Source organism: Cervus elaphus, chromosome 25 (genome assembly GCF_910594005.1).
Source record: "Cervus elaphus chromosome 25, mCerEla1.1, whole genome shotgun sequence".
NCBI classification, from domain to species: Eukaryota; Metazoa; Chordata; class Mammalia; order Artiodactyla; family Cervidae; genus Cervus; species Cervus elaphus.
In genome coordinates, this window is record NC_057839.1 from 43,940,100 (window position 1) to 43,966,631 (window position 26,532).

The 26,532-nt window shown below is 40.8% G+C and overlaps 1 protein-coding gene across 5 annotated transcripts in view; it reads left to right on the forward strand.

Annotated features, from left to right (window-relative positions):
• Nucleotides 1-26,532, forward strand: part of DROSHA (drosha ribonuclease III) — a 119,419-nt gene that overhangs the window by 60,177 nt on the left and 32,710 nt on the right. For 4 of the 5 annotated variants that reach the window (XM_043887468.1, XM_043887471.1, XM_043887470.1 and 1 more), the window contains 8 exons: nucleotides 654-778; nucleotides 2,356-2,455; nucleotides 4,254-4,361; nucleotides 10,385-10,492; nucleotides 11,022-11,160; nucleotides 11,509-11,569; nucleotides 21,858-21,917; nucleotides 23,207-23,306. In XM_043887468.1, the coding sequence (XP_043743403.1) occupies nucleotides 654-778; nucleotides 2,356-2,455; nucleotides 4,254-4,361; nucleotides 10,385-10,492; nucleotides 11,022-11,160; nucleotides 11,509-11,569; nucleotides 21,858-21,917; nucleotides 23,207-23,306 (801 nt within the window). The remainder of the gene's footprint in view (nucleotides 1-653; nucleotides 779-2,355; nucleotides 2,456-4,253; nucleotides 4,362-10,384; nucleotides 10,493-11,021; nucleotides 11,161-11,508; nucleotides 11,570-21,857; nucleotides 21,918-23,206; nucleotides 23,307-26,532) is intronic. The other variant, XM_043887469.1, reaches the window with a different exon arrangement.

The window sequence follows — 26,532 nt, forward strand, 5'->3', positions numbered from 1 at the left end:
ACCAAGCTGTTCACTTCTTTTTTTTTTTTTAATTAGACTTGGAAAAGAAACTTATGAAAATTGAGTCTTCTCTATTAAAATTTAAGAATGGCCTCCATGGACATAATAAGAGAAGCTTAACTATTTGGTTTTTGTACCACCGTACCTTTTCATTTAAAGGTACAGAATTAAAGGGATACACAGGGTACACAGAGAACTAATGGGGAAAAAAATTATATAGAGGCATCTGTCTGTGCCTGCTGAATAGAAATAAGCTTTCCATTTGAAATGTGCAGTTAAAGCAGAATAAGCCAGCGTGTCTCTTTTGGTCATGTGGAATATTCCCTCTGTGCCTCTGGAGAGGTTAAGGAAAAGTTATATCTGACTAGGTGTCCTTTCAAAAGTTTAATTTTTAAAGGTTTCTATGCGGATGGCAGAAAAGGACAGAATCATCGTTCATTATGCCGAATGGCACAGACTCATTTACAGGGATGACATTATAGTTTTTATATAGTGTAGTTGCTATGATTAAAGGTTTTTAATGACGCTTTTTTTCCCTTTGGGGATGAGGCTTTCCTAGGGAAAAATCCGATTAATTTCTTCCCTACTTAGATTAAAGTCAATACTTAGAGACTTCTTAAGGGAATAAATGGCTTTGATTTCTCTCTCTCTAGAAACCAAGCTCTGTCCGCATCGATCAACTGGATCGTGAACAGTTCAACCCTGATGTGATTACTTTTCCGATTATCGTTCACTTTGGGATACGCCCTGCACAGTTGAGTTATGCTGGAGACCCACAGTAAGATATTTCTCGGTGTTTGTCTTAGCCAATTTCACCTTCTACTAACAGCTGAAATTAGCAGGGAATCCCCTTTAGTGGATTAAGTTCTGAAACGAGCCACGTTTCCAAATTTAGGTTACCAAATGAAACGAGTTACGGTATCTCCTGAAGAGTTATTTTCTCTACATATTATTTGATAGATTATCCTTGGCAGTCTTGGTCAATATGAGTCCTGTATGTTTTTAACCTTTAAGGAATTTTCCTTTATCCATCATTATAGAACTTAACATTTTTATTTATTTTTTTCAGTGCCCTCTCGAGGAAAGTAGCACCATGCTGGTTCCCAGCACTGATGTAGAGTTCTGATTTGGGGGAGGCATCTTAGTAAGAGCTCAACATCCCATGCAAAGTCAAGGGTTGTATTGGAAGGAGAAGCCATGACTTCTGGCTCTTAGAATTGATGTTACTTTCCAATTGGCCCATTAGTGTTTTGCTGGGAGAAAATGAAGATGTGTGGGAAGGGAAATAGCACCATTAGAGTCTTCAGGAGTGTTTAGATTCCCTACTTTGTCAAACAAACCATTTCCTGATTTAATTTTTTTAAAGGATTCATAATGGGAGAAAAGGGCATGGGAGATTTTCAATTCATAAATCCAATTCTGGCTGATATATTAGAAGAGGCTAAAGGGTTTTGTTCTTTTTTTCCCTACCTTTGGATAAAAGTGTGAAGCAATGAACCAGGCACTGTGTAAGTACTTCTTTCTTTCCTCCATTGTCTATAAAAAATGTTATCACAAAGGAGAGACCCAGCAAAGGCCAAGAAAGGAGCAGTTTCAATATAACAAAATTTTTGTAAAGTCCCTTCTTGCCGAAAAGTGTTAGTAGAATGTGATTAGGCTCATGTGGACTCTCAGCTGGCTGGAGTGTGAATTGATAAAAGAATTGTATATTCTCTTCCTTCTCAGGGTACTTTAACTTATTCATTAGCCTGATCCAAGTTATAACATATTTGGCCTCAAAGATGGTTATTTTTGTCATGATATATACAAATTGCTATACACCATTTGTCTTTCCCTTCCCAGTGGAAAAATGGGTGTGAGTAGCTATGTACCTTGGATATTATCATGAGGAGGGTTCTCTTTTCTCATATTCTCCAACTTTTACTTTCAGTGAAAGCGTGTCAGACACTGACAATGTCTGCTGAGTAAGGGGTCTTTCTTTCAACAAACATCAGAAAGCATGTATTTAAATGTGTTACTTTCAAAGAGGTAACAATGAGAAACCATACATGTTTCTATTGGTTTTTGTGCGTCTCTCTTGGAATTGCCTCCAGAGAGATTCATCCATATAGTGAAACCTCATTTTTAACCCACGTAGGCAATGATCATCTTATTTATAGATTCCAGATGACTCTTGGTCATCTAGCTCCTCCATCCCTCCAGACCATGTCCTTCCTTAGAATGAAGGTCTGCAGCCATTAAGGATGTTCACAGGAATGCATTTATGATCGAGCAGGCCTATGAGAACACCTGACTTTATGGCACTTTAGATTTGCCTTCTTTTCGTCTGAGATGTCCGTCTGTCCTTTTCCTCAGGTACCAGAAACTGTGGAAGAGTTATGTTAAGCTTCGTCACCTACTAGCAAATAGTCCAAAAGTCAAACAGACTGACAAGCAGAAGCTGGCACAGAGGGAGGTTGGTATTGGACCCTCTTCACCTATGACTAATGACGATGTACTTCCAGTTTATCTGAGATTGTTGTTACACCACACTTTTAGAATAAGATGGAAAGATACTTTAAAAAAAAAATCACACTTCACTCCCCTACTCACGTTAGTATGCTGATTGATTTTTTTCATCTTTTAGTAGCTAAGGGACTATATGTTTTCCTTAAAAAGGCCAGTTTTTTAATATATGTTGGGAATGAATATAGCTTCTCTAAAAGAAGTTAATTTTAAAACTTCCCAGATTAGCCTTTTGTCATTAATTAGACTGTACATAGGACCACATATTCAAGTTTCTTGGTCTTAGGTTGTAAAAGATTATCTTCTATATATCTGTTAGTTTAGTATGGTGAACTGATTTTGTGAGACTTTATATCCCAAATTCCATATTTTTTTACTAATGGGTAGTAGTATCTATATTCCAGGATCACTTGTGTGTTACATCTAAGAAGAAAAAATCAATGGATTTAGTATCAACATAGATTTTGTCTCATTGAGGGTTTATTCTGCTGCCATTGTGTAAAAGCAAGGTTTTGAAGCTGAGAATTGTTTGAATTCTGACGTTGTTGCTTTTTCTGACTTGAGCCAGTCAGCTTCATTATGAAAGATGGAACCAAGGCCGAAAGAGGCTGACTGAAATGTCCTTCTGTTAGTGCACCCAGGGAAAAGGGTGATGGTGTGGACTTGGAGACACTCCATTTAACTTTCCTCCAGTGGTATTTGGCCTGTGAAAGTGCTAGTCATTCAGTCATGTCAGACTCTTTGCAACCCCATGGACTATAACCCACCAGGCTCCTTTGTTCGTGGAATTCTCCAGGCAAGAATACTGGAGTGGGTTGTCATTTTCTTCTTCAGGGATCTTCCCGACCCAGGGATAGGACCCTGGTCTCCTGCATTGCAGGCAGATTGTTTACTGTCTGAGCTACCTGGCCTGTATTAGGAACTTAATCAGTGATGGAGGTGGTGGTGGTTCCTGTTGTTATTATGAATTGCTATGAGATTATTTTTTTTATTGAATAAACATACAAGTATAAAATTATTTTTTATCATTAATTATTTGAAGGATGGCGGTAAAAGGGAAGAGTCAATTCCTGTTTACATCTTGCAGCAGTTTTGGATCATTGTCTTGTTTTAATAAAATATACCCTTGCTGCAGGGTTTGCAAATTAGAAGCCGTCTTTGAGAATTACATGGGTTTCTGGTTAATTTATTGATTGTCTTTCTTATATGTAAATGCTTAACATAAGGCTTGATTTAAATATAATCTTTACATGCAGATTTCAGATTCCAAACACCACATTTTGTTTCTTTTTCAGTTAAAGGGCATTTTTTTTCACAATTTTTCTTTTTTTTGACAAGGATCATTTTTTAAAGTCTTTATTGAATTTGTTACAATTTTTCTTCTGTTTTATGTTTTGGTTTTTTGGCTGTGAGGCATGTGGAATCCTAGCTCCCCAACCAGGGATTGAACCTGAACCCCCCACATTGGGATGCTACTGGACCACCAAAAAGTCCCCAAAAGGACATTTTTCATTTGAACTTGCCAGCATAGCTTCTTTAGTTTAGTTTTTTCCTTATCCATTTACCAGGAAAAGTTGGCTTATTCCCAAGGCCTTTCTTTATTTTTTTTAAAATCTAATTTGGCATGAAGAATTTTGACTACCTGAATGTGAGGGTGAATGAATCCAGCTAATTTACTAATGCTTGATGTTTGGCTTAATATTGCTTTAGAACTGTCAGGTCGCTCATCATAATGAGTTCTTTTCTAGGAAGCACTCCAAAAAATACGACAGAAGAATACCATGAGGCGAGAAGTAACAGTGGAGCTGAGTAGCCAAGGCTTCTGGAAAACTGGCATCCGTTCTGATGTCTGTCAGGTGATGACGCTTCTGAGAACACAATTATACCCAAACATCTCTTCCTTTAAAAGGCATCTGGCACTGAAGTCTTCCTAATTCTGAGAAGTTTCTGCAGAATGTATTACCTTGTAGCTAAATGGAACATCAACAGTACATTGTTTTCTATCATTTGGGTTCTGTTTTGGTGTCAGTTTTCACGTTGTCTTGTTTAGTTGTGTGTGGTGCACACGCATGTGCATGGTGGGGGTGTGGGAGGCGCTGACTTAGTAATGCTCAATTCTGTCTCTGCACGTTGAGGGAAGGCAGGTCTGTTCTTTAAATGTATCTGCCTTTTTGAGCATGTGGGTAAGTGCCTGTCAAAAGAGATACTCCGGCAGCTCTACAGGCAGATTCCTGAAGGTGGTGTGTACAAACATTCCCGACTGAGAACCCAGACTTATACTGCAGAGAGCTGAAAGTATTAAATGAGCAGAAACAGTATACGTATTTGAGCCAAAGGATAGTATTTTTTCTTTGTGACGTGTTAGTCGCTCAGTTGTGTCTGACTCTTTGTGATCTCACGGACTGTAGCCCGCCAGTCTACAGTCTTTGCTTTATCTCAGTGATTCCTCTATCCATGGAATTCTCCAGGCAAGAATGCTGGAGTGAGTTGCCATTCCCTTCTCCAGGGGATCTTCCTGACCCAGGGATCGAATCTGGGTCTCCTGCACTGCAAGCAGATTCTTTACCAACTGAGCCACCAAGGAAGCCCAGCCCATTTTTTCGGGGATGGGGGGTAGACTTAACAGAGGAACATTTCAGCAGTATATAAGTGACTCACTAAGAGGTATTTCTTTCCTTAAATGTGAATTTTTACCAAATTAGTCATCCCTCAAATCCAGCATATTCTTTGACTGTTTGCTCGATTCTTTTGTTATGATTGATATTGGTTGCACTCCATGGGAATTACACTAAAGGAAATGATTACACAGACTGGGGTCAGTGCAGTTTGCTCTGTTTAGCCTTTTGGAAGAATACTTCCAGGCTGCACTTCCACTTATCTCTTGTGATGGTAGCATGTATTGTAATGAGTCCAGACTCTCTTAGGTATTCATTTCATTGTAATGAGGTTTTTTTTTATTTAAATCAATGCTGGCATTTAATTATTGTATTGAACAGTGGAATTTAATCCTATCATTAAAGGAATTGCTATGTAATTCATTTACCATGTGAAGCTAAATTTTTTTGTTGAGATGAACTGCTATTGATGCAATATTGCTAAGTAGTTTGAAAATAATCATCTGTAGTGGATGCTAGTCTGTCTAAAAAGTCCTCAGTTATATTACCCATTGACCACTTTTTTTTTAACTGTAAATGCTTTCAGAAGTGGATATCTTACTTCCATTGATTGTTTCTTAGGGCCACTTGGAGCTGTAATATCACCCAGTTTTTCAGCTTGCTAGTGTTTCTCCAAAACCAACACAGCACTGTAGCCCCAACATAGCTGCTTAAGACATTGTAGTAACAGTGAGTGGAATGTCCAGCCATCTGCTGATCTCAGTGATGTCAAAGTTGATTGTTCAAGAGATCCTGAAATTATGGAACTTTGAGAACTGGAAAGGATCTTAGAGTTCTTCTAGTTCAGTGGTTTTTAAACTTATGTTTTTTATTTAACTGTGAAGTTTTTTTTTTTTTTTTAACAAAACCCTGTGAAACCCTAATTTGTAAAAAGATTAAAAAAAAACAACAACTACTGATTGATTGGTGACTAGTGGGTGTAAAGGGAGTGTCCCATTATCGTGGAGCAGTTCCTAGATCAGTTTAGATCCACTGAACACAATTTTTTAAAAAGACAGTGAGCTCTTTTTACCCTTTCTTTTGGTAAAACAAATAGGGGTCCTGAATGAACCATGTAGTTTTATGTCCTTCACAAATGTCACAAGAATCTAACTCTGGCTTCCCAGCTGGATTGGAAGCAGCTGGACGACTAGGTTTTCTTCTCTTGCTCTCTGCATATATTACATTTTACACTCTGTTTTGAGGTTGATAGGAAAATCCCATGGACAGAGGAGCCTGGCGGGCTGCAGTCCATGGGGTCTCAAAGAATTGGACATGACTGAGTGACTGAGCACGCACATAGCCAAAAACAATCAGTTCCTGTGTTTAACTGGTTGGAGACAAGGTTCCTGAGTAGAACTTCGGCAAAGGTGAATACTTCTTGTGTAATGATGGTTCCTCCGCATGGAGGACTCCTGCTGTTCCAAAGACAGCCAACTGGTGGAAGCCAGGCTTCCATCCTCCAGTCCTATTTTTTTTACAGGTTATATTGCCTCTTAACTATAGTTTCCTATCTCCGAATAAATGTTTTCGTTTCCATGTGTGTTCGTCAAATAAGATGGCAGGAGACGTGTGTTGTTCAGTTGCTCAGTTGTGTCCGACTCTTCCTGTGACCCCGTGGACTACAGCACGCCATGCTTTCCTGTCCTTCGCCGTCTCCCGGAGTTTGCTCAGGTGGTGTGTAATATGAAGTAAATGTGGTTAGTATTGTTGGTAATGAAGAATAAGAACCTGACTGAGAAATAACAGTTAAATGAAATTTGTACATGGAATACTCTGAATGACCCTGAAGCCTGTGGAAAAATGAACTCATACTTAGTTTTAAGAGAAAATGGCTGAGTGCATCTCTGAAATCCTGGGGTGGGGGCCGGGTGGGGTAATAATAATTGCTGGTGGGTTGCTGGCAAAAGCCTTGTGATGCTGTCTGGCTGCCACTGGCAATAAAACTATTGTGTTCAGTCTAAGGCAGAGCAACCTGAGTCCCAGCTTCTCATTCTGGGAGCGTAATTTCCCAACCAGAGCAGTTACCAAGGGTTGTTACGAGATTAGAAAATTCTACCTGATATGTCCCAACAAGTGTTAGGAGGAATGAAAACATAGAGGTGGTCCTGTAACTTGGAACTACATGTGAACTAAACGCAGACTGGAACCGTGTTTAGAGAGAAACTGTTGAAAGATTTTCTCAGTGTAACCGCTTGTTAGAATGAATTCCGGGTAATACAGAAGAAAAAACAGGAATCAAAACCTGAAACTGAGGCTGAGAAATTCAGCATTATGACTCAGAAGAGGAGAAGCATCATGTTGCTATGGTGTCTGTACTTTAAGAACGGGGTTTTGCACACCAAAGTTGACCTGGTGACTTGGGAGAGTATGTACCTCTGCCCTGTGCTGTACCAAGCAGGAGGTCCATGGAAATCAATAAACTGAATCCTGAGAGTGGAGGATGAATAAAAGTGACACATAGAGACGTCCAAAAAGGAGCAAAGAAACTATGTCAGTTTAACATATAACCAGCATGAGGCCCACGTGAAGCTCGAGAAAACTAGAAGGCAGGGTGCCTGAAGAAAATTGAGAAGAAGAACAGAGTGGTGGTGAGTGCTGAGTAGGCAGAGAGTTGTGTTTGGGCTACAGTGAGTCCACTACATACGAACCTTCAAGTTGCGAACTTTGAAAGATGCAAACGTGTGTTTGAATGTTCAGCCAGGTAAGTTAGTTCATGTGTCTGAGGTACACTGTCACATGTATGCATCCTCTGTGGGTAGTGGTGCTTTTGTGTACTTTACTATATAGTACTGTGTAGAGTACAGTAGTATAGTATCTTTATTTCAAGCCCAGGATGTCTGGGAGCAACATAAAAGTAGCAGCGACGTAGCTGGTACTGCTAAGGAGCGCCATGCAATAATGATGGAAACAAACATGAAAATAGCTGAGAGAGTGGGGCGAGGCGAAAAGGTGGTAGATGTCACTCATTCTTACAACATGAATTGTTCAGCCAGCAGCACGATTCTAAAGAACAAGGACAAGATGATGGAACATGTGATGATCTGCTGCCGTCAATGCTATCAATAGTTATATTGAATGAGCCTGGACAAGTGATGGAGGAGATGGAGAAACTTCACAGTGTGTGGATGCAGGATCAGCAAGGAGCCCTGGGCTTGATCCCTGGTCAGGGAACTAGATCCTACTTGCTGCAACTGAAAAAAAAAGATCCTGCGTGCCACATTGAAGATCAAAGATCTCACGTGCCACAACTGAGACCCAGCACAGCCAAGTAAAAATGAATAGAACAAGTAAATAAAGTGAAAGCAGTTTCTAGAAATGAATAGAATGAAGGGAGATGCTTAGTGATTGTGTGTGGTCTCAACATTGCAAAGATTGAGCATTTAACAAACTGAGCTAGAGTCTTATAGAGAACCTCAAGACTTATTTGTCAGGGATACAGAATGGACGGTGATCATACCTACCTTTTTGTGGTGTTCACAAGAACCATACTTACTTGGAAAGAGAACCTGGCTCTATTTGGAGTAAGTTTGGAGGAAGTGATGAAGGGACTCACAGCTGTTTCATGTGAGTAAAGGGTAAAGAAAATAAGACTTAGTTTGGTGAAGAGAAGATGTGGGAACTTTGCCATTAAATATATTTTGTTCTTTTCTGGGGTAGATCAGAGGGATAGGTTATTTTCTAATAGTCAGCATACTCTGAAGATAGTTATTTTCTTAACAGGTAATGATTCTTCCCTCGCTGGAGGTTTGAAAACAACTCACTAGTTTGAATTCATACTTTAGAAAGATAGTTACACTGCATAGTCTTCATGACCCATCCTCCTTGAGTGCTTAGCCTCAATACCCATGAGTCCCATGCAGTTGAAATGCCTGGGAAACTGTATTATACTTTGGCCACATACTTTGTTTCCTTATTACTGTGTTTTTTAATACAGCATGGATCAAAGTACAGTGGACAAAATGCCAGTAATTCGAATCAGAATGGCATATCTCTGGGAAGCCCCTGGGGGCAAAAAGAGTGTCTCCATCTTTTTTCTTTTCCACAGCTATTATAAACCTTGCACGTGGAGGTGCTCAATACATATTTACTGAATTGAACTGGAAAGAAAGACTTTCTGTTGATTGAAGATCCTTTTTGGGAGAACTAATCTTTCTTTATAAGTTAATACAGGGAACTGATTTCTGTAATTTCAAGCAAATCCATTATCATGTATTTTTAAATAATGTCAGCTTAAAATACTTCAAAGACTAAAATGACAGAAAGCACATGTCAGTCATTCTGTGGGCTGTGCCCATCCTCCAGGTTCTGATGAATAAGAATGACTTCTTCATTCTCTTGATTTCTAGGGAAACGTTATTAAAAAAAGGAAAAAGATACGCTCTCCATGAAATTGTCTCCCAATAAGGAATCTATAGCCAAATGAAAAGTGATTGAAATAAAAGTTCTGTGTCCTCAGGTGATTTAACTGTATTGATGGTTTTTATAAAAGTTATCCTCATAATGTTAGATTGAGTGTTAAACCTGGAATGGCCCTTCGAGATCATCTGGCTGAGAAGTTCTTACCCAGAGGCTAATGATGGGCTTTAGAGATCTGTGAACTCATTAAAATTCCATAAAATTTTTGCGTGTTTGTGCACACAGGCCTTTTTCTGGGGAAAAACTCATTTTCCTTAGATCTCAGAAGTGCCTTGACCCTGACAAAGTTTCAGAATTTGTGAGTCCTAATCCATTCCCTTAGAATTAAAGAAACAAGGAGGTACAGAAATTCTCATGGCTTCCTCGAGGGTACACTGCTGGCTTCTGATGAACCAGGGCCCTTCCTACTTCAGTGAGGGCCGCACATGCCTTATCTAAGCAGCCTTTTGTATTCACTCATTTGATCCTTTCAGCTGTCCTTGGAGGTAGCTACCCCGGTTGTCCTCAGTTGACAGATGAGAAATCAGAAACAGAGAGGTTAAGTAACTTACCTTAAGTCCCAGGATGAATGAATGACAGCCAGATTTGGACCCAGCGCTCTGGTTCCAGAGATCGTATCTCTAACTACTTAGTCCACTGCCCCTCACAGGGGGTATGCCAGGGTGCCGTGCTGCCAGTACACTGTTTTAAGACTTTGGGAGATGGGATTTGGGATGTAAAAATGTTCTTTGTTTGCTGTAAAATAAACGAAATGTTCTTAATACATTTTTAGAGAATTAAACATACTGAAATGTGCTTTTTCCTAGCATGCCATGATGCTGCCGGTTCTGACCCATCATATTCGCTACCACCAGTGCCTGATGCATCTGGACAAGTTGATAGGATATACTTTCCAAGATCGTTGTCTGTTACAGGTGAGAGTTACTCTCCTGTACATTTATATAATAACAAGATAGGAGTAATTCATCTTGCAGGTTACAAGTGGAGTGTGGAGAATCTCTATTTTGGAGAGGATGAGGACGTCTAGAAACATAGCCTTCTCCATTACTCTACTCTGATTGCCACTTTCAAACCCCTCTTCTCACTTTTTTTTTAGACTGTCCCTAAAGAAATAGACCAAAGATTTGCCTGAGAAACCTGACCTCATCTTTCATCTTTTCCTCTTTTGTGGCTCTTCTTTCCAGGTGCTGTGTATTCTAATTCTTCTGTGAAAGATGTGGATTTTTAGGTTTGTTTGCAGAAGGCTTGAACCAAAGCTCTGGAAATTTGACACTGGAAAAAATGGAAAGTTTGGGGCTTAAAATTTAATTGGATAAACAAATCCCTTTCCTGTTTCATTTGTCATGGTGCTTCTATGCTTTTTTTTTGTTTGGTTGGTTGGTTTTTATTAAATTTTTTTTATGCTGAGTTTTTAAAACTGAACTTATGTCTTTGAAATTTTAGCTGGCCATGACCCACCCAAGTCATCACTTGAATTTTGGAATGAATCCTGATCATGCCAGGAATTCTTTGTCTAACTGTGGAATTCGGCAGCCCAAATATGGAGATAGAAAAGTTCATCACATGCACATGCGAAAAAAAGGTCTGTTTGGATTGCACTCTCCTATTTTGTTCTGTGTCCCCTGTTGTAAATTAAATCCCCACCAGGAATGGTTCCCTGGTAACTGTTTCATTCTGTCATTCTTTACTGCTTCTTGACTCTTACGTAATGACATTTACTTTGAGCACAGCTTTATAATAAGAGTGAATGAATTTTTGAGAAAATTTAATTTCTCCTATCACATAGTGTTTAAAGTAACTAAGTTGATCAAACTTGTCCACATGCAAGTCAAATTGGAGTGAGATGAATAATTTTCTTTCTGTGTGTCATATGATGGTTCTAGAATGCTTCTAACAATATTGACTTGTGATTTTTTTTTTTTAAAACTAGGGATTAACACCTTAATAAATATTATGTCACGCCTTGGCCAAGATGACCCAACTCCCTCAAGGTAAGGTAGACTTTTTTATAATAGTTTTGTTGAGATAGAATTCACATACCATACAATTCACCCATTTAAAGTGCATACAATTCAGTGGTTTTTGGTATCTTCACAAAGTCATGTACCTGTGATCACTGTCTAGTTTTAGAGCATTTTCGTCACGCCCAAAGGAAACCCCATACTCCATATTTCTCTCAGCTTGCCCAGCCGTAGGCAACTAGCAATCTTCTTTTAATCCACTTTTAATTTTTATGAATATGCCTATTCTGAACATTTTGTGTAAATGGTATCATACAATATGTGGTCTTTTGTGACTGGTTTATTTTACTTTATGTAATACTTAGAAGGTTTATCCATGTTGTAGTATGTATTAGTTCTTCATTTCTTTTTATTGCCAAATAATATTCCATGGTATAGGTAGACCACATTTTGTTTATCTGGTCATCAAATTGATGGTCATTTCTTTTTCCTTTTTGGTTATTTTGAATGATGTTGCTATGAATATTTGTGTGCAGGTTTTTGTGTGGACATGTTTTGATTTTTCTTGGGTATATAACTGAAGTGGAATTTCTGGATGATATAGTAACTCTGTTTGACCTTTCCCTTAAGGAACTGCCAGACTGTTTCCAAAGAGTCTGTACCATTTTATATTCCTAGCAGCAATATACAAAGGTTCTTGTTTCTTTGCATCTTTCCCAACCCTTGTTATTATCTGTCTTTTTGAACCTGGGCTTCCTAGTGGATATGAAATATCATCTCATTGTGGTTTTGTTGTATTTCTCTGATAACTAATGATGTTGAGCACCTTTTCATGTGCTTTTGGGCCATTCATATATCTCCCCTGGAGAAATATCTATTTGGATCCTTTTTGCATTTTTTAATCAAGTTGCTTTTTGTTATTGAGTTAAAATAATTTTTTTTATGTACTCCAGATACAAATCCCTTATCAGATAAGTGATTTGTAAAAAATTTTTTTCTCATTCTGTGGATCATCTTTTTACTGTTTTAATGAAGCACAGAAGTTTTGATTAATTCCAAATAATAGATAAATTGTGTTACTTTCGTTGCTTTTGTGTTTGGTGTCATGTCTAAGAAACCATTGCCTAATCTAAAGTCACAGAGATTTACAGCTGTTTCTTCTAAGACCCTTATGGCTTTTCTCTCACATTTAGATCTTTGGTCTGTTCTGAGTTAGAACTGGTATGACATAGAGGTCCAGCTGCTTTCTTTTGCTTGTGGATATCATCCCAGCACCACCATTTCTTGAAAAGGCTAATATTTCCCCACTAAATCACCTTGGTTGAAATCACCCTTGTTGAAAATCAACTGATGGTATATATGAGGGCGTATTTTTGATTCTTAGTTTATTCCATTGATCTGTATGTCTGACCTTAAGCCAGTACCGCATTGTCTTGATTACTGTAGCTTTGTAGTAAGTTTTGCAATCTAGAAATGCAAGGTCCCTTTTCTAGCTTTCTTTTTTTTTCAAGATTGCTTTGGCTATTCCAGGCCTATTACCTTTGCACATGAATTTTTTAATTAGCTTATTAACTTTCCAAAGAAGCTAGCTGGAATTGTGATAGGGATTGTGGTAACTCTGTGGATGAGTTTGTGGATGATTACCGTCTTAATATTAAGTCTCCTGCTTAATATTGTCTTCTGTTCCCTGAACATTCAACGTCTTTGTTTCTCATTTGTTGTCTCTAATTTCTCAGTGATGTTTTTAGTTTCCAGAGTATACAGTTTGTATGTCTTTTGTTGAATTTATTCCTAAGTATTTTATTCTTTACAATGCTATCCTAAATGAAATTATTTTTATAAGTTTAATTTTGGGATTGTTCATTGCAAGCACATAGGAATACAGTTGATTTTTTATTTTGATCTTGAATCTTGCAACGTTGATGAGCTCAGTTGTTAGCTCCAATAGTTTTTTAGTTGATTCCTTAAGATTTTTGTGGGATTCCCTGATAGCTCAGTTGGTAAAGAGTCTGCCTGTAATGCGCGAGACATGGGTTTGATCTCTGGGTTGGGAAGATCCCCCGGAGAAGGGAAAGGCTGCCCACTCCAGTGTTCTGGCCTGGAGAATTCCATAGACTGTACAGTCCATGGGATCGCAAAGAGCTGGACACGACTGAGAGACTTTCACTTCATTTTAAGATGTTCTATATAGATGATCGTTTCACCTGTAAATAGAGATAGTTTTACTTTTTCCTTTTCAGACTCAGTCAGTTCAGTTCAGTTCAGTCCAGTCGCTCAGTTGTGTCCGACTGTTTGCAGCCCCATGGACTGCAGTGTATCAGGCTTCCCTGTCCATCACTAACTCCTGAAGCGTGCTCAAACTCATGCCCATCGAGTCGGTGATGCCATCCAACCATCTCATCCTCTGTCGTTCCCTTCTCCTCCTGCCCTCAATCTTTACCAGCATCGGGGTCTTTTCCAGCGTGTCAGTTCTTCACATCAGGTGGCCAAAGTATTGGAGTTTCAGCTTCAGTCCTTCCAGTGAACATTCAGGACTGATTTCCTTTAGGATGAAATGGTTGGATCTTCTTGCAGTCCAAGGGACTCTCAAGAGTCTTCTCCAGCACCACAGTTCAAAAGCATCAATTCTTCAGCACTCAGCTTTCTTTTGGTCTCACATTCATCCATCCAACTCTTACATCCTTCCTTTTCAGACTGGATGCCTTTTATTTCATTTTTCTTAACCTGGTCACCCTAGCTAGCGTCTCTAGTACAATATCCTGTAGAAGTGGTGAGAGAGGCTCCTTGCCTTCTCCTTAATCTTAAAAGGAAAACATTCTTTTACCATTGTGTTTGGGTTTTTCATAGGTGCCTTTTGTCATATTGAGGAAGTTCCCTTCTGTTCCTACTTTGCAGAATATTTTTGTCATGAGAGTATGTTGAATTTTGTCAAATGCTTTTTCTGCATCTGTTAAGATAATCATGCTTTTTTAAAATTTATTTTATTCACATTGTGTATTACATTAATTGATTTGGGGGTGTTAAACCAACCTTGCCTTCCTGGGATACATTACACTTGATCATGGTGTATAATCCTTCTTATACAGTGTGTTTAGGTAGAATTTAGTCTGCTGGTACTGTGCTGAGGATTTCTGGCCTGTAGTTTTCCTTTCCTTTGATGTTTTTGTCTGATTTCATTATTAGGATAATACTGGCCTCATATAATGGGTTGGAAAGTTTTATGTGTTAACTTTCCCTGTCTTATTTCTTGATTTTAAAAGCTACCTTCATGCATTAATATTTTCACTTTTGTGTGGCCTTGAGCCCCTGAAGAATCTGGGAAGGAAGTAGGCGGGGTCTATATAAACTCATTAACATCCTGGAAAACGGAATGGAAGCAAATGCCTGATGGCTGATGAGGCTCTAATGTTTCTCTCAGGAGGCTTATCTTTGTGTGTGAAGCGCAGAAGGTTCTATTTTCAAAGCCAATACAGGAGACTGTTTGAGAGAGGCTTGCTTTTTAACCCGGGGCACTGAAAAGTTGAATAGTCAGACCTGTCCCTCTTGGGAAGCAGACTTGGATGGATGAAAGGTGGAGAGAGCAGGGTTAGAAGTGAAACACTGCTGCGGCTGGTAATGGCCTCTTCAGCCAGGTTAGTGCCCAGTTGAGCTGGCTCAGCTTTCTCCTCTACCTTTTTCTTCATGTATCCCTTTTCTTTTCAAATAGGCTTGCCTTGAGGTTGCTTTCTTTTGAGGTTATCATGAACCAAACCGTCTTTTCCCCTTCAATCAAGAGGTAAAAAGAAAGGCAGGCCGAAACTTTAAAATTCCGGTTTGAAGATGATCACACGTCTCACTACTGTGTTCCATGCGAGTCTAAGATCAGAAAAGAACTGTCTAATTAGAGGAGCCCTTAATCACACCCTCAGGGATAGCGTGGCCCTGGTTTCCCTATACCCTGCTATACTGTGAAGTCTCCAGATGGCCAGTTCTGTATTTTAATAAGTAGAACCCTGGGTCCCCTGCAGCCCCCTTCAGCAGGGCTACACATGCCATCGACCCATTCTTTTTCAATGATGAAAACACAGGTTTAAGTGATCTTTGCCTCATCCACCCCACCCACAGCTGTTGGCATATAAATTATGTCTTTTTGATAGTCTCATGGTTTATGTTTTCTTACCCTGGGAAAGGGAATGATAGCTGAGATACTTGTGTTCTTTCTGAATTTACATTTTGAAAATGATACCGCTGATAGAGAATGGACATGCTCTCTCTTGTCCTTTGACTTCTGTTCTGGCCTTTGTCGCTCTTGTGCTGAGAGTCTCTTGCCTTCTGTCCCATCTTTTTGCTGATACAGAATTGACCCCAACTTTCTATTCAAAAAGAGCCTTCTTGCCTCAGCAGCCAGTCCGGCGGATGCTTTGCTGTGGCTGTGTAGTAGCCCCAGCTGTGCTCGGCCCTGGGAGCTGTACTGAAGAAACGCGGACAGATTTAATCCAACAGACATTTGTCCAGTGCCTTTTGAGTTTGAGGCAGTTCACAGGTATCTCAGTTAGGATTTGGCGCCATCACTGCCAGGCCCGGGTTCAGTTCCCCATCAGGGAAGCCTTTCTTCTTCCTTTCTGCCTGCCACCTACCAACTTCCTCAGCATGACCATACCCTTAGTGGTCGTGGCTCAGATGGTAAAGAATCTGCCTGCAATGCAGGAGACCTGGGTTCAATCCCTGGGCCAGGAAGATCCCCCAGAGAAGGGAACAGCAACCCACTCCAGTGTTCTTGCCTAGAGAATTCCATGGACAGAGGAGTCTAGCGTGCTACAGTCCATGGGGTCGCAAAGAGTTGGACATGACTGTGCAACTGACGTTTTCACTTCTTTCAAAGACAAGTAAGACATAGCCCCCGCCCACCAAGAGGTGTGACCCCTGGGGTGGGGTAAGAGCTCCATAAACATGCATAATATAAGGAAGACTCTGCTAAGTGCTTCAGTGAAGGTCAAAAACACAACCACCACACCAGACTGCTGTGGGGCCAAGGAGAGCTCTGGTGGGTTGTTCAGGGATTATGGGGCAGTTATATACCATGCACTTGAATAATTGAGTTCCCTCGAAAGAACTGTGCCCTCTCCCCTGTTTGTTTCTTAGTTTGCTGTTATAAAGTGGGACGCAGCAGTCTGCTCCTTGGAAGCATTTGTACATGTTTGAAACAAACACTATGCAGTTTCAGGCATCAGTGGTTACATTTCCTCCCAGGCAAGCCTGCTCAGAATTTTAGACTTGAGAAAGGAACAAGACAGCCAGTAGGCTAGTAGGTTGTTTGGGCATCCGTGTCCTGCACTGCAGGTGGAGGAACAGGGCAGGTTGGGGAGCTTGATGGAGTTCTTCCCCAGCCCCACCGAAAGCCCCTCCTTCCACCCCTGCCCATCCTGCCATGCAGGTAGTGCCGCCTTCTGCCGGGTCTCCCTCCAGACGGCTTTTCCAGGCGTCACCTTGCTATTTCTAGAGCCTCCATTCTAGTTTGTAGCTGTAAACTGCTTGAAGGCTTTTTGTGACATCGCATCTCCTGCTGAATAAGTCTGAACCTCCTCGCCTGACAATCTCAGCACCTGCTGACCCAAGCCACCCTTCCAGGCACATCGCTGTCTTCCCTGTGGCCTTCTGCACACCAGTAAGACCGAAATACTTCCTGTGCAGTCGAGCGTACCCTCTCCCTTCCCTAAATGCCGCGGTCATTGTAGCCGTGCTCACATTCTGCCGGCATTTCTTTTATGGTGCAAGTTTCAGTTCTCCCAGGTGTTATTAATATTTTGTGTCATAGTTTGATTTCTTTTTTTTAATACTGTGAGCATTTGGAAGGTCTTTGATCCTACTCTCTCTTTTCTTTTTTTCAAATTCTTTTTCTTTTCCAATTAGTGCCTTTCAAAAAGCAGGGCCTCAGTAAATAAGTCTTAAAGGAAAGAAGGCCATTCATGATATTACTTTTATTCCAGGTTTTTTACTTGTTGACTAGAAACAGGGAAATGAGCGTTAGAAAAGGTCATGGTCAGAGCCTTCAGAAGTTTAACAGCTGGTGAGTCTCATAATCTGATTTGGGATCAGCTAGCATTTACAAGAAGAAGGCAATGGCAGCACACTCCAGTACTCTTGCCTGGAAAATCCCATGGATGGAGGAACCTGGTAGGCTACAGTCCATGGGGTCGCTAAAAGCTGGACATGACTGAGCGACTTCACTTTCACTTTTCACTTTCATGCATTGGAGAAGGAAATGGCCACCCACTCCAGTGTTCTTGCCTGGAGAATCCCAGGGACGGGGGAGGCTGGTGGGCTGCCGTCTATGGGGTCGCACAGAGTTGGACATGACTGAAGTGACTTAGCAGCAGCAGCAGCAGCAAGGAAATGGTAGTTGCAGAGTACCTTTTCAATCATGCTAAGTTGCTTCAGTCGTGTTCGACTCCTTGCAACCCTGTGGACCATAGCTGCCGGGCTCCTCTGTTCATGGGATTCTCCAGGCAAGAATACTGGAGTGGGTTGCCATTTTCTTCTCCAATCAGTTATACATTAAGTATCTGTCATTAAAAACAGTAACAATGCATTGAATATATGTGAATAGATGCTTAATCTGGGATCCATGGGTTGGATCTGAGATCTAGTAGGGCTTCTCTCCCCAAGTGTTCAGTTAGATGTAATAGTGAAAGTCACTCAGTCATGTCTGATTCTTTGCAACCCCATGGACTGTACAGTCCATGGAATTCTCCAGGCCAGAATACTGGATTTTGTAGCCTTTCCCTTCTCCAGTGGATCTTCCCGATCCAGGAATTGAACTGGGGTGTCCTGCATTGCAAGTGGATTCTTTACCAACTGAGCTATCAGGGAAGCCCCAAATGAGGTATGCCTATAGTCTCTCTTATAATATTTTTTTATAATTACATGATGTGAAAATCACTCAGTCATGTCTGACACTCTGTCGTATCCGACTCTTTGCCACCCCATGGTCTATACAGTCATTGGAATTCTGCAGGCCAGGATACTGGAGTGGGTAGCCTTTCCCTTCTTCAGGGGATCTTGCCTACCCAGGAACCCAGGACTCCCGCATTGCAGGCGGATTCTTTACCAGCTGAGCCACAAATAGATGTAATGGACAGAAGGAAATTCCTGGGTTGGGTGGAAGTTTCAGTTGACCTGCAAGGCCCATTCTAGCTCTGCCCTACCAGTTGCCCCTTGAGGCTTGGAATACAAAGGTAAGAAAATGTTGTTCGTCCCTTCCCTCTAGCAGTTACCCTTGGACTTGGCCCATCCCAAGATGGTTTTCTATGGAGTAGATGACACCTTACGGTAATTACTATGATAGGGAAATTGTTCTGTTTTATAAAGTGTTTTGATTTCCACAGACCAAATGTGCTATCTAAGTGCTACAGTTAATCTAAATTTCATAATGCCTCTGTTGATTCAGTTCTCAAAAGCAAATGGAATGTTTACTGCTCTGTAAACATCTCATCTTGGAGCTTGCTAGTATTTAAACAGGGGTAATTAAAGGAAGTATAAACAATGGAAGAAGGAACAAAAGACTTGCCGCTGTAGACAGCAAGGACCAGCAACTCACTCTGTCCATTTTTCCAGATAAACCACTGGGTTAGGAATTGTCCGATATAGTAATAAACTAAAATGGTATTTAACCCCCATTTTTGTTTGTGGCCTACTGCCAGAGTTTAGTCACGGTGAGGATACAAAAAAAACATATGCTGGATAGGGTACAAATTATTTAATGGATGGCAGACTTACTATTGAATAAACTTGTTTAGCACTGTGACCTTGTATTTTAACACACTGAATAATGGTCTGCCTTCAAGGTTATTAAAATTCTTGATGTAGTTCCTGTCTCCCTGAAAGTTTATAAATGAAATTAAATAAAATTTATACCAATATGACTTAATTCAAAATAGTATATGACTCAAAGCAGCTATTATTCTTTGACTGGTTGTCTTGTTATTCTTCAGTTAAGCCTAAGACAGTCCAAAGTATGGTTCGTCTTCACTCTGGACTCCGGCCAGGGTTTCTTGCTTTCCACTTTAACTAGGTTTTCCTGTATTGTACTTTGAACTGTGGGGAAGATGATAGTCTTTACCACAGAAAATACATGTTTATTTTACTGGCTGGTGGGAAAGAATAGGATAATGTTAATTTCTCTCTTTTAAAAAAATGTATTCTTTCTTAGTTCCTATCATCTCTCAGGCAGTAGCTTATTTTAGGATCTTCTTTTGCATGGCTTCAGACAACACGCGAGTTCCCAGCCTACCCGAGTCACAGTCTGGCTTGTCTTCACCACTTCACAGAGCTTGCCCTTCTGTGGCTTCAGCCATCTCCCTGGTATGAGTCAGTGCTCTCTTCTCATCTTGCTGAGTCTGTTTCTTTAATGGAAACATGCTCTTCTCTTTGGCTGGAGGATAACACTGGCCTCCTCTTCCTCCCACCACCCTGCCAGTTCCCTTGTGCTGGCTTCCTTTCTGCTGGACCACAGCCATGACCCTTTCCTAGGCTCAGTCCTGGGACCCCTTGCCTAGCTGCATTCTCTGCAAACTAGTGCCATCCAGTTTCAGCATCTGAAATCCTATCGACGTGTAGACCACTCCTATAGTATTCTTGCCTGGAGAATTCCATGGACAGAGGAGCCTGGCAGGCTACCATCCATGGGGTCGCAAAGAGTTGGAAATGACTGACTCACACACACACACACACACACACACAGATTTATTACTAATTTTGTTCTTGCCTGTGAACAATAGGTTAATATATCTAGCATTTTGCTGGATCTCTCCATTTGGATGTTTTATGCACATTTCAAAGTTAGCATATCTACAAGGCAACTCTTGCTTCTTCCCAAACGTGTTCCCCGTCTTGGTCTTCCCGTTGCAGTGAATGGCAGCACTTCTCACCTAGCCACGTGAGCCAGAGTCGGGCACTGCCCCTCAACCTCTTCTTGTTGGTTAGCTTCCCAGTCCCACCTATCAGCACCTCTTTTCTGCTCCATCTTTCAAATGTCTCCCAAATCTGACAGCATCTCTGCCCCTCCTCAGTCACCTCTCCAGCCTGCGCCTCCATCATGTCACATCAGGACCACAGCAGTATCCGCTTGTCTTTTCCTGTGCTCAATCTCTGCTAAAGGCAGCCAGAGGCCTTTAAAAGCCTCAGTTAGATCAGGTCACCATCTCTGATAAACAGAGAGATGGTGACCTGCTTGCACTGAGAGACTCGCAGGTGGAAGGAGGCTTCCATGAGCCACCTTCCTGCTGGGTTCAGCCTCGTACTCTGACATGAGAAACCCAGCTTGTAAGATGAACCTTCCTCAAAATAATTGAGATATAAATAAAATGCAGTCTCTGCACCAAGGGAGTGTACTCATTTTGATAAGGGATTCAGGTGGGGATTCATCTGGACCTCACATTCTGCTAGACCTCGAGGGATGAGTCGGTTTTCAGGGGGCCTTGCTGTCCAGGGGAGACCTGGAAGCTCCAGGGCAGCACGGAGCGTGGCCTGCACAGAGGCCCTGAGTGTTTGAGGGGGTGCCCTCTTCAGAGAGGACCAGGCGGTTTTGGAAAAGGATCCAGTGCATTGGTGGGAGAGGATAGCAGTGGTAAAGAACCCACCTGCCAATGCAGGAGACCTAAGAGACGCTAGTTCATCCCTGGGTCAGGAAGATTCCCTGGAGGAGGACACAGCAATCCACTCCAGTATTCTTGCCTGGAGAATCCCATGGACAGAGGAGCCTGGCGGGCTACAGTCCACGGGGTTGCAGAGTCAGGCACAACTGAAGCAACTTAGCATGCACACGCACTTTTCAGAGAGGACCAGGCGGTTTTGGAAAAGGACCCAGTGCATTGGTGGGAGAGGATAGCAGACTGAAAAGGTGGGTTAGGCCCGTTTTGAGAGACTTTAGACATGAGGTCAAATTGAGAGTTTGGACCACGCGAAGCTAGAACATGGTACCAGTGCTGATTTTCCACTTTCTTACTCTAAGAATGCATTCTCCCTTCTCTCCTCCACCTGATAGCAGTGTAGAAAGATTCACAGTTGTTAGACTGATGTCTCATTGCCTTAAGTCTGATTCCCAGGGGACGGAGGCACCAGGGTAGAGAGCCTGAACCCCATAGTAGGAGGCAGTGCTCCCTCCTCCCTTCCCTACTAGGCAACCCCTGGCAGGATGGCCATCAGAGCCCTTGATTATGAGGAGTAAGTTAGGGTGCTTTGATTACTAAAGGAGCTAACCCTCAGCATCCTTTCTTTTGAGAAGAGAGGGAGGAAATGTAAATGTGGGCTATTTTAAGAGATCCTTTTAATTCTCCTGTAGGATTAATCACAACGAACGGTTGGAGTTCCTGGGTGATGCTGTCGTTGAATTTCTGACCAGGTAAGTAGACTTTTCTGCTGTTCCCCCAATAATTGCATTTTACAGGCAACATACTTAATACATTACCTTCTTTGTAATTAGCCTAGTAAAGCCTTGAAACACAGTGGTTTTGGTCTCTTCTGTAGAGCTTAAAAGCTCCATGTCTGTGCCTCTTGCCCTGATAACTTGCACTCACTGATGCCGTAATGAGCAGGATTACAAGATGAAAGGCTAGCGTCTCTGTCCTGTCAAGTTTACGTTCAAGTTGCTACAGCCACGGGAGATCAGCTTGTCTTGGTCTAGATGCTTCAGAGCTTATATTCAATTTGTAAAGAAAGGGATGATATTTTAAAATGTCATTTCATTTTCTGGGATTTGTCTTTGATCCCTTTCTCACTCTTTCTGAACTCGAGGGAAGGAAAGCATACGAGAATTTTAATAACTAGATTTTTATTTATGGGGTGTGTCTAGTGTATGTGTGTCTGTATGTTTGTGTGTTTTCTCCCCAGAAATGTTTTGGATCCTTAGTTTGGAGGTAGAGGTAGGAAAGTACATTTTGCTTTTTCAATACTCATAAAATTTCTCTCTTAAAGGGAGATAACACATGTTGCTCTTGGAACTGTCTCAAGCTATTTTTATTCCCTTTCAGTCATTTCTTTCCCCACGAAGGACACAGTGAGGCAAAGGAGCAGTTTTCTTGGCGTGTTCTCACCGGACACAAAAGGACCAAACTAGCTTAGCTGCCCCAACAAACAGTGGATCTTCAGAACTAGTTTGCGAGTTAGGAGAGCGCAGGTACCCTTGTGGTCCGGCCTGGTTTCCCATCAGCCTTCTTCCTAATTCCCGTACTTCCCTGATCCACAGCCCTGGCTCTCTTTGCCACTCCTGGTTCTGTTCCTGTCCCCACCTGTACTTGTGACGAATGTGCCACCTGGCTGCCCTGCTCAGAGCTCTCCTCCGGGGCCCTATAACCCAACCCAAGCAAAGCTCTCTGTCTCCAGGCTCACGTTTCAAGTATTAGATAGGATTGCTCTCAGCAGGATGAATGATTGCTCAGGTCTTCATTGTCATCGTATTTCAGAGAGCTCTTTTTATAGGAGTCAGTGTGAACAGATGAGTGGATGGTGTTTGGGTTTTAGCACGTTCAGATATACCGTGCTTACTGTTTAGCCCTTCAGAGACCCTTCAGTTTAGTTCAACCCAGCTGGTAGGCACTGTGCAGATGTTATGTGTCAGGTCTGTTGTTTTAGACTCAGAACCACATACAGAATATTGTGATACATGCTTGTCTATGTGCTTTTTTTTGGCAGTGTCCATTTGTACTATCTGTTTCCCAGTCTGGAAGAGGGGGGATTAGCAACATATCGGACCGCCATCGTTCAGAACCAGCACCTTGCCATGCTAGCCAAGGTACAAGTGTCTGCACTTCATTTGCAGTGAAGTCTACATTCTCTTCCTCAGTCCGTGCATAGCTTTGCATTTGAATCAGTAACCCTTTAGGGTGTATTAAGGGTTTAATATTTTATTGATGAGGAAGGATTTTTGTTTGTTTGTTTGTTTGGGTTTTAAGGACTCAGCCTTATTAGTTCTGTTACCTTAGTGAGTTTCACCAACAGCTAATAAACTCCACAGTGAGGTGTTTTGGAAACAGAAGAGGAAAAAATTGACAGACATGCATGAACAGAGTTAAACATTTGGGGAAAAGGAACATGAGAACAGAGCAAAAGAAATGAAAGATTTCATATTTTCCCTCTGTGTAATATTTCTGAATTACATTTGTTTTTAATTTACTTTAACAGACAGAATTATAGCTTTGAATAGAATACTCCAGGCCATTTGTATCCATGGGGGATACTTTACAGATCTTTGAGAATACCCCCAAATCACAAGTCCTATTAATTAAGATTTTGCTTTTAGGCTGTTTAGCCAGCCACATTGACTTTGCCGAGTGACTGACAGAACCTTTCCTTGATTTAGATTCATGGTAGGCTTGTTGCTTATGTTGTCTCATTTGATCTTCCTGTCTCTCTGCAGTGTCTTGTTATCATAAATCCTAACGGATAGGACCCTGGCGCTTATTTGGGAATTCAGGATACCAGCAGGGGGACCATGAACAAATTGATATTCTCTTTGCCAAGCCATAGCTTTCTCATCTGTAGAATGGAGATCTGTTAGCATCTACCACATAGGGTGGTTGTGAGAATTTAAGGAGATTACCATTTGAGTTTTAATGATTCGTTTATGAAGTGCTTGGTGCAATGCCTATTCATCACATAAACATATGAATAAATTAGTAGGAGTTAGTTGTTTTTATTGCTGCTGCCACTTACAAATTACATTTATCAATCAATTACTTTTTATAGGCCTGTGGGTTTATTCAGTAATAGGGGCAACAGTGGCTGTTAAATTCCCGAACGTTAGTGATCTGTTGTAAAAGCTTTTGGTGAGTTTTCCTTGATTTTTAAGTAATTTCTATTTTTTTCTTCATTTTTGATGTAAATGTTGGAATTTGGTAGAAAAGACTAGATAAAATCCATTTTAGTTTTACAACTGACTTCTTAATTTGATCTTGCCAGGGCATTAATTACTTTTAATATGTGGTTGATTTTATCCCATGGTTTTTGTGTTAGCAAGAGTATACTGCTGTATTTTATATAACATCCTCATCGTAACTTTGGTGGTAGGCTTTGATCCAGCTTCAGTGGCATTTGAGAATATAAATAGTGATGCCTTCAGGAAAAACCAACTTGGTTTTTAGGCTCATAATGAATGAAATTCCACAAGTGCTTCAATGTTTAGTTGACTTAATTGTCAAGATGCTTCCTGATAGCTCACGTAAATGTCTGTTGGAAATACCTTTCATAAGTAGATTGTTGGCACACTCTCCCCCACCTCTCCCTGCCATTGTTTTCTTTATAGAGTTTCAGGTATAATGGAATTGCATGATTATTTTTCAAACAATTGTAGGGAGGATATTTTCAAAATGTGGAAAATGAAAATGGAAGCCATTCCATGACATAGTGGGTGCTGTATAGAGCCATGAGTTACAACAGGGCTGGCCACTGGCCATTTCTTCCCTTCAGGGATGTCTGTGTAATCCTCCTCCACTGCAAACCCTGACATACCCATAGCACTCAACACCCATCTGCTCCAGCAGAAGGCAGTGGTAAACCTTGCCCTTCTCTCTAGACCAGTGGTTCTTAACCATTTGAGAGGAGAGACTTGATGGAGGAAGAGTGCTGACTCTGAGAAGGTAATAAAAGCTCTAGGTCAGCACTCCAGACAGTGAACATTTTAACACATGCACAGTGGACTATCACTCTCCTTTTTAACAGTTCCATTAATGCCTTCATGAAAAAATAAGGATATAGAGATTATGAGAAGTTAGAAAATTCATAACATTACAGAATAGTTGTTTATGTTATAGAAATGGCTTGCAGTCTCCTCTCAAAGCAGGGCTCCAGAGATAGCAAGCAATTGGATTTTCCCAGTGAAGTTGTGAAACAAGTAAAATTTCCATATTCTAGTATAAACTCTTGCACTTGGGGATCAGTTTTTGAAAAAAGGTGTTTTCTGCTCTTGTATTTGTGGTAGTCAAAACTCTCATTTGAGTTTATAATACACTCATGAATTCCTAGCAATCCAAAATAGATAGCATGTATGCCCTGTTTTTATTTGTCTCTTTTTCAATGTAAATGAATATGGTTATTTTTAACACACATACCAAGACACACCATATCTGAGTCTCTTTTATCTGAGAGCTGATGAGATTCATGTTGTCCTAGGTTGTTCATTGACTTGTTATTTGTTCCATATTATGTGGCATGTTATGAATCGAATTATATGGTAATAGAAACAGATTTATTGTGTGCTTATGCAATGCTTATACCCTTTTCCTTTTATGGAACGAATTATGATTTCCATTTATTCGATCTCAAGAGTTTTGTAAAAAACATTTATACTGTGTCTGGTTCTGAAAGGACTTGATTTGTCCTTTATGATACAATAGGAAAAGAAACAAGTAGGGACTAAACTCCGAACAAAGAGAAAATATGGGTAAGACAGTAAAATAAAGCCAGAGGTAAAGTTATTGTGCCCAGATATGTTCATCAGTCCTATACAATTTCCAGAATTAGGCCATAAATCTGTCTCTAAACTTGTCTGAGGCCAAATAGAAAAAGAATATATAATTCATTACAAACAATATTCCCAGAGCCCTTAAGGTAGTTCCAACCCATTGCTCAGATTCCCACTGAGCCTTCAGAAGGATGAGTGTGAAAACCTCACAAAGGGACACAAGTACAAAAATATATGGCTCCCCAAATCCAAATCCTTATTAAATAAGAAAAAAAAAGATTTAGAGAAATAAGGCATTTTTAAGTCTTCTGAGAGTCCCCATCTACTCCACCACATAAAAATCTCTTGATTTTTCATACAGTACAAAGACCATCAGTACCATATAACTTTGGAATCCAAGAGGTTAACTTTGGGTTGAGTTTGTATCTCTAGACATATTGGGTAAACGCAAAGGCATGGCCTTGTAATAGAGTCTTATTCCAAACCGAGGCTAGTGCTTTTTCTGAACCTGGAGTTGGACAGATCAGATCTGGTCCATTCTGAACCTGCTTGAATCATC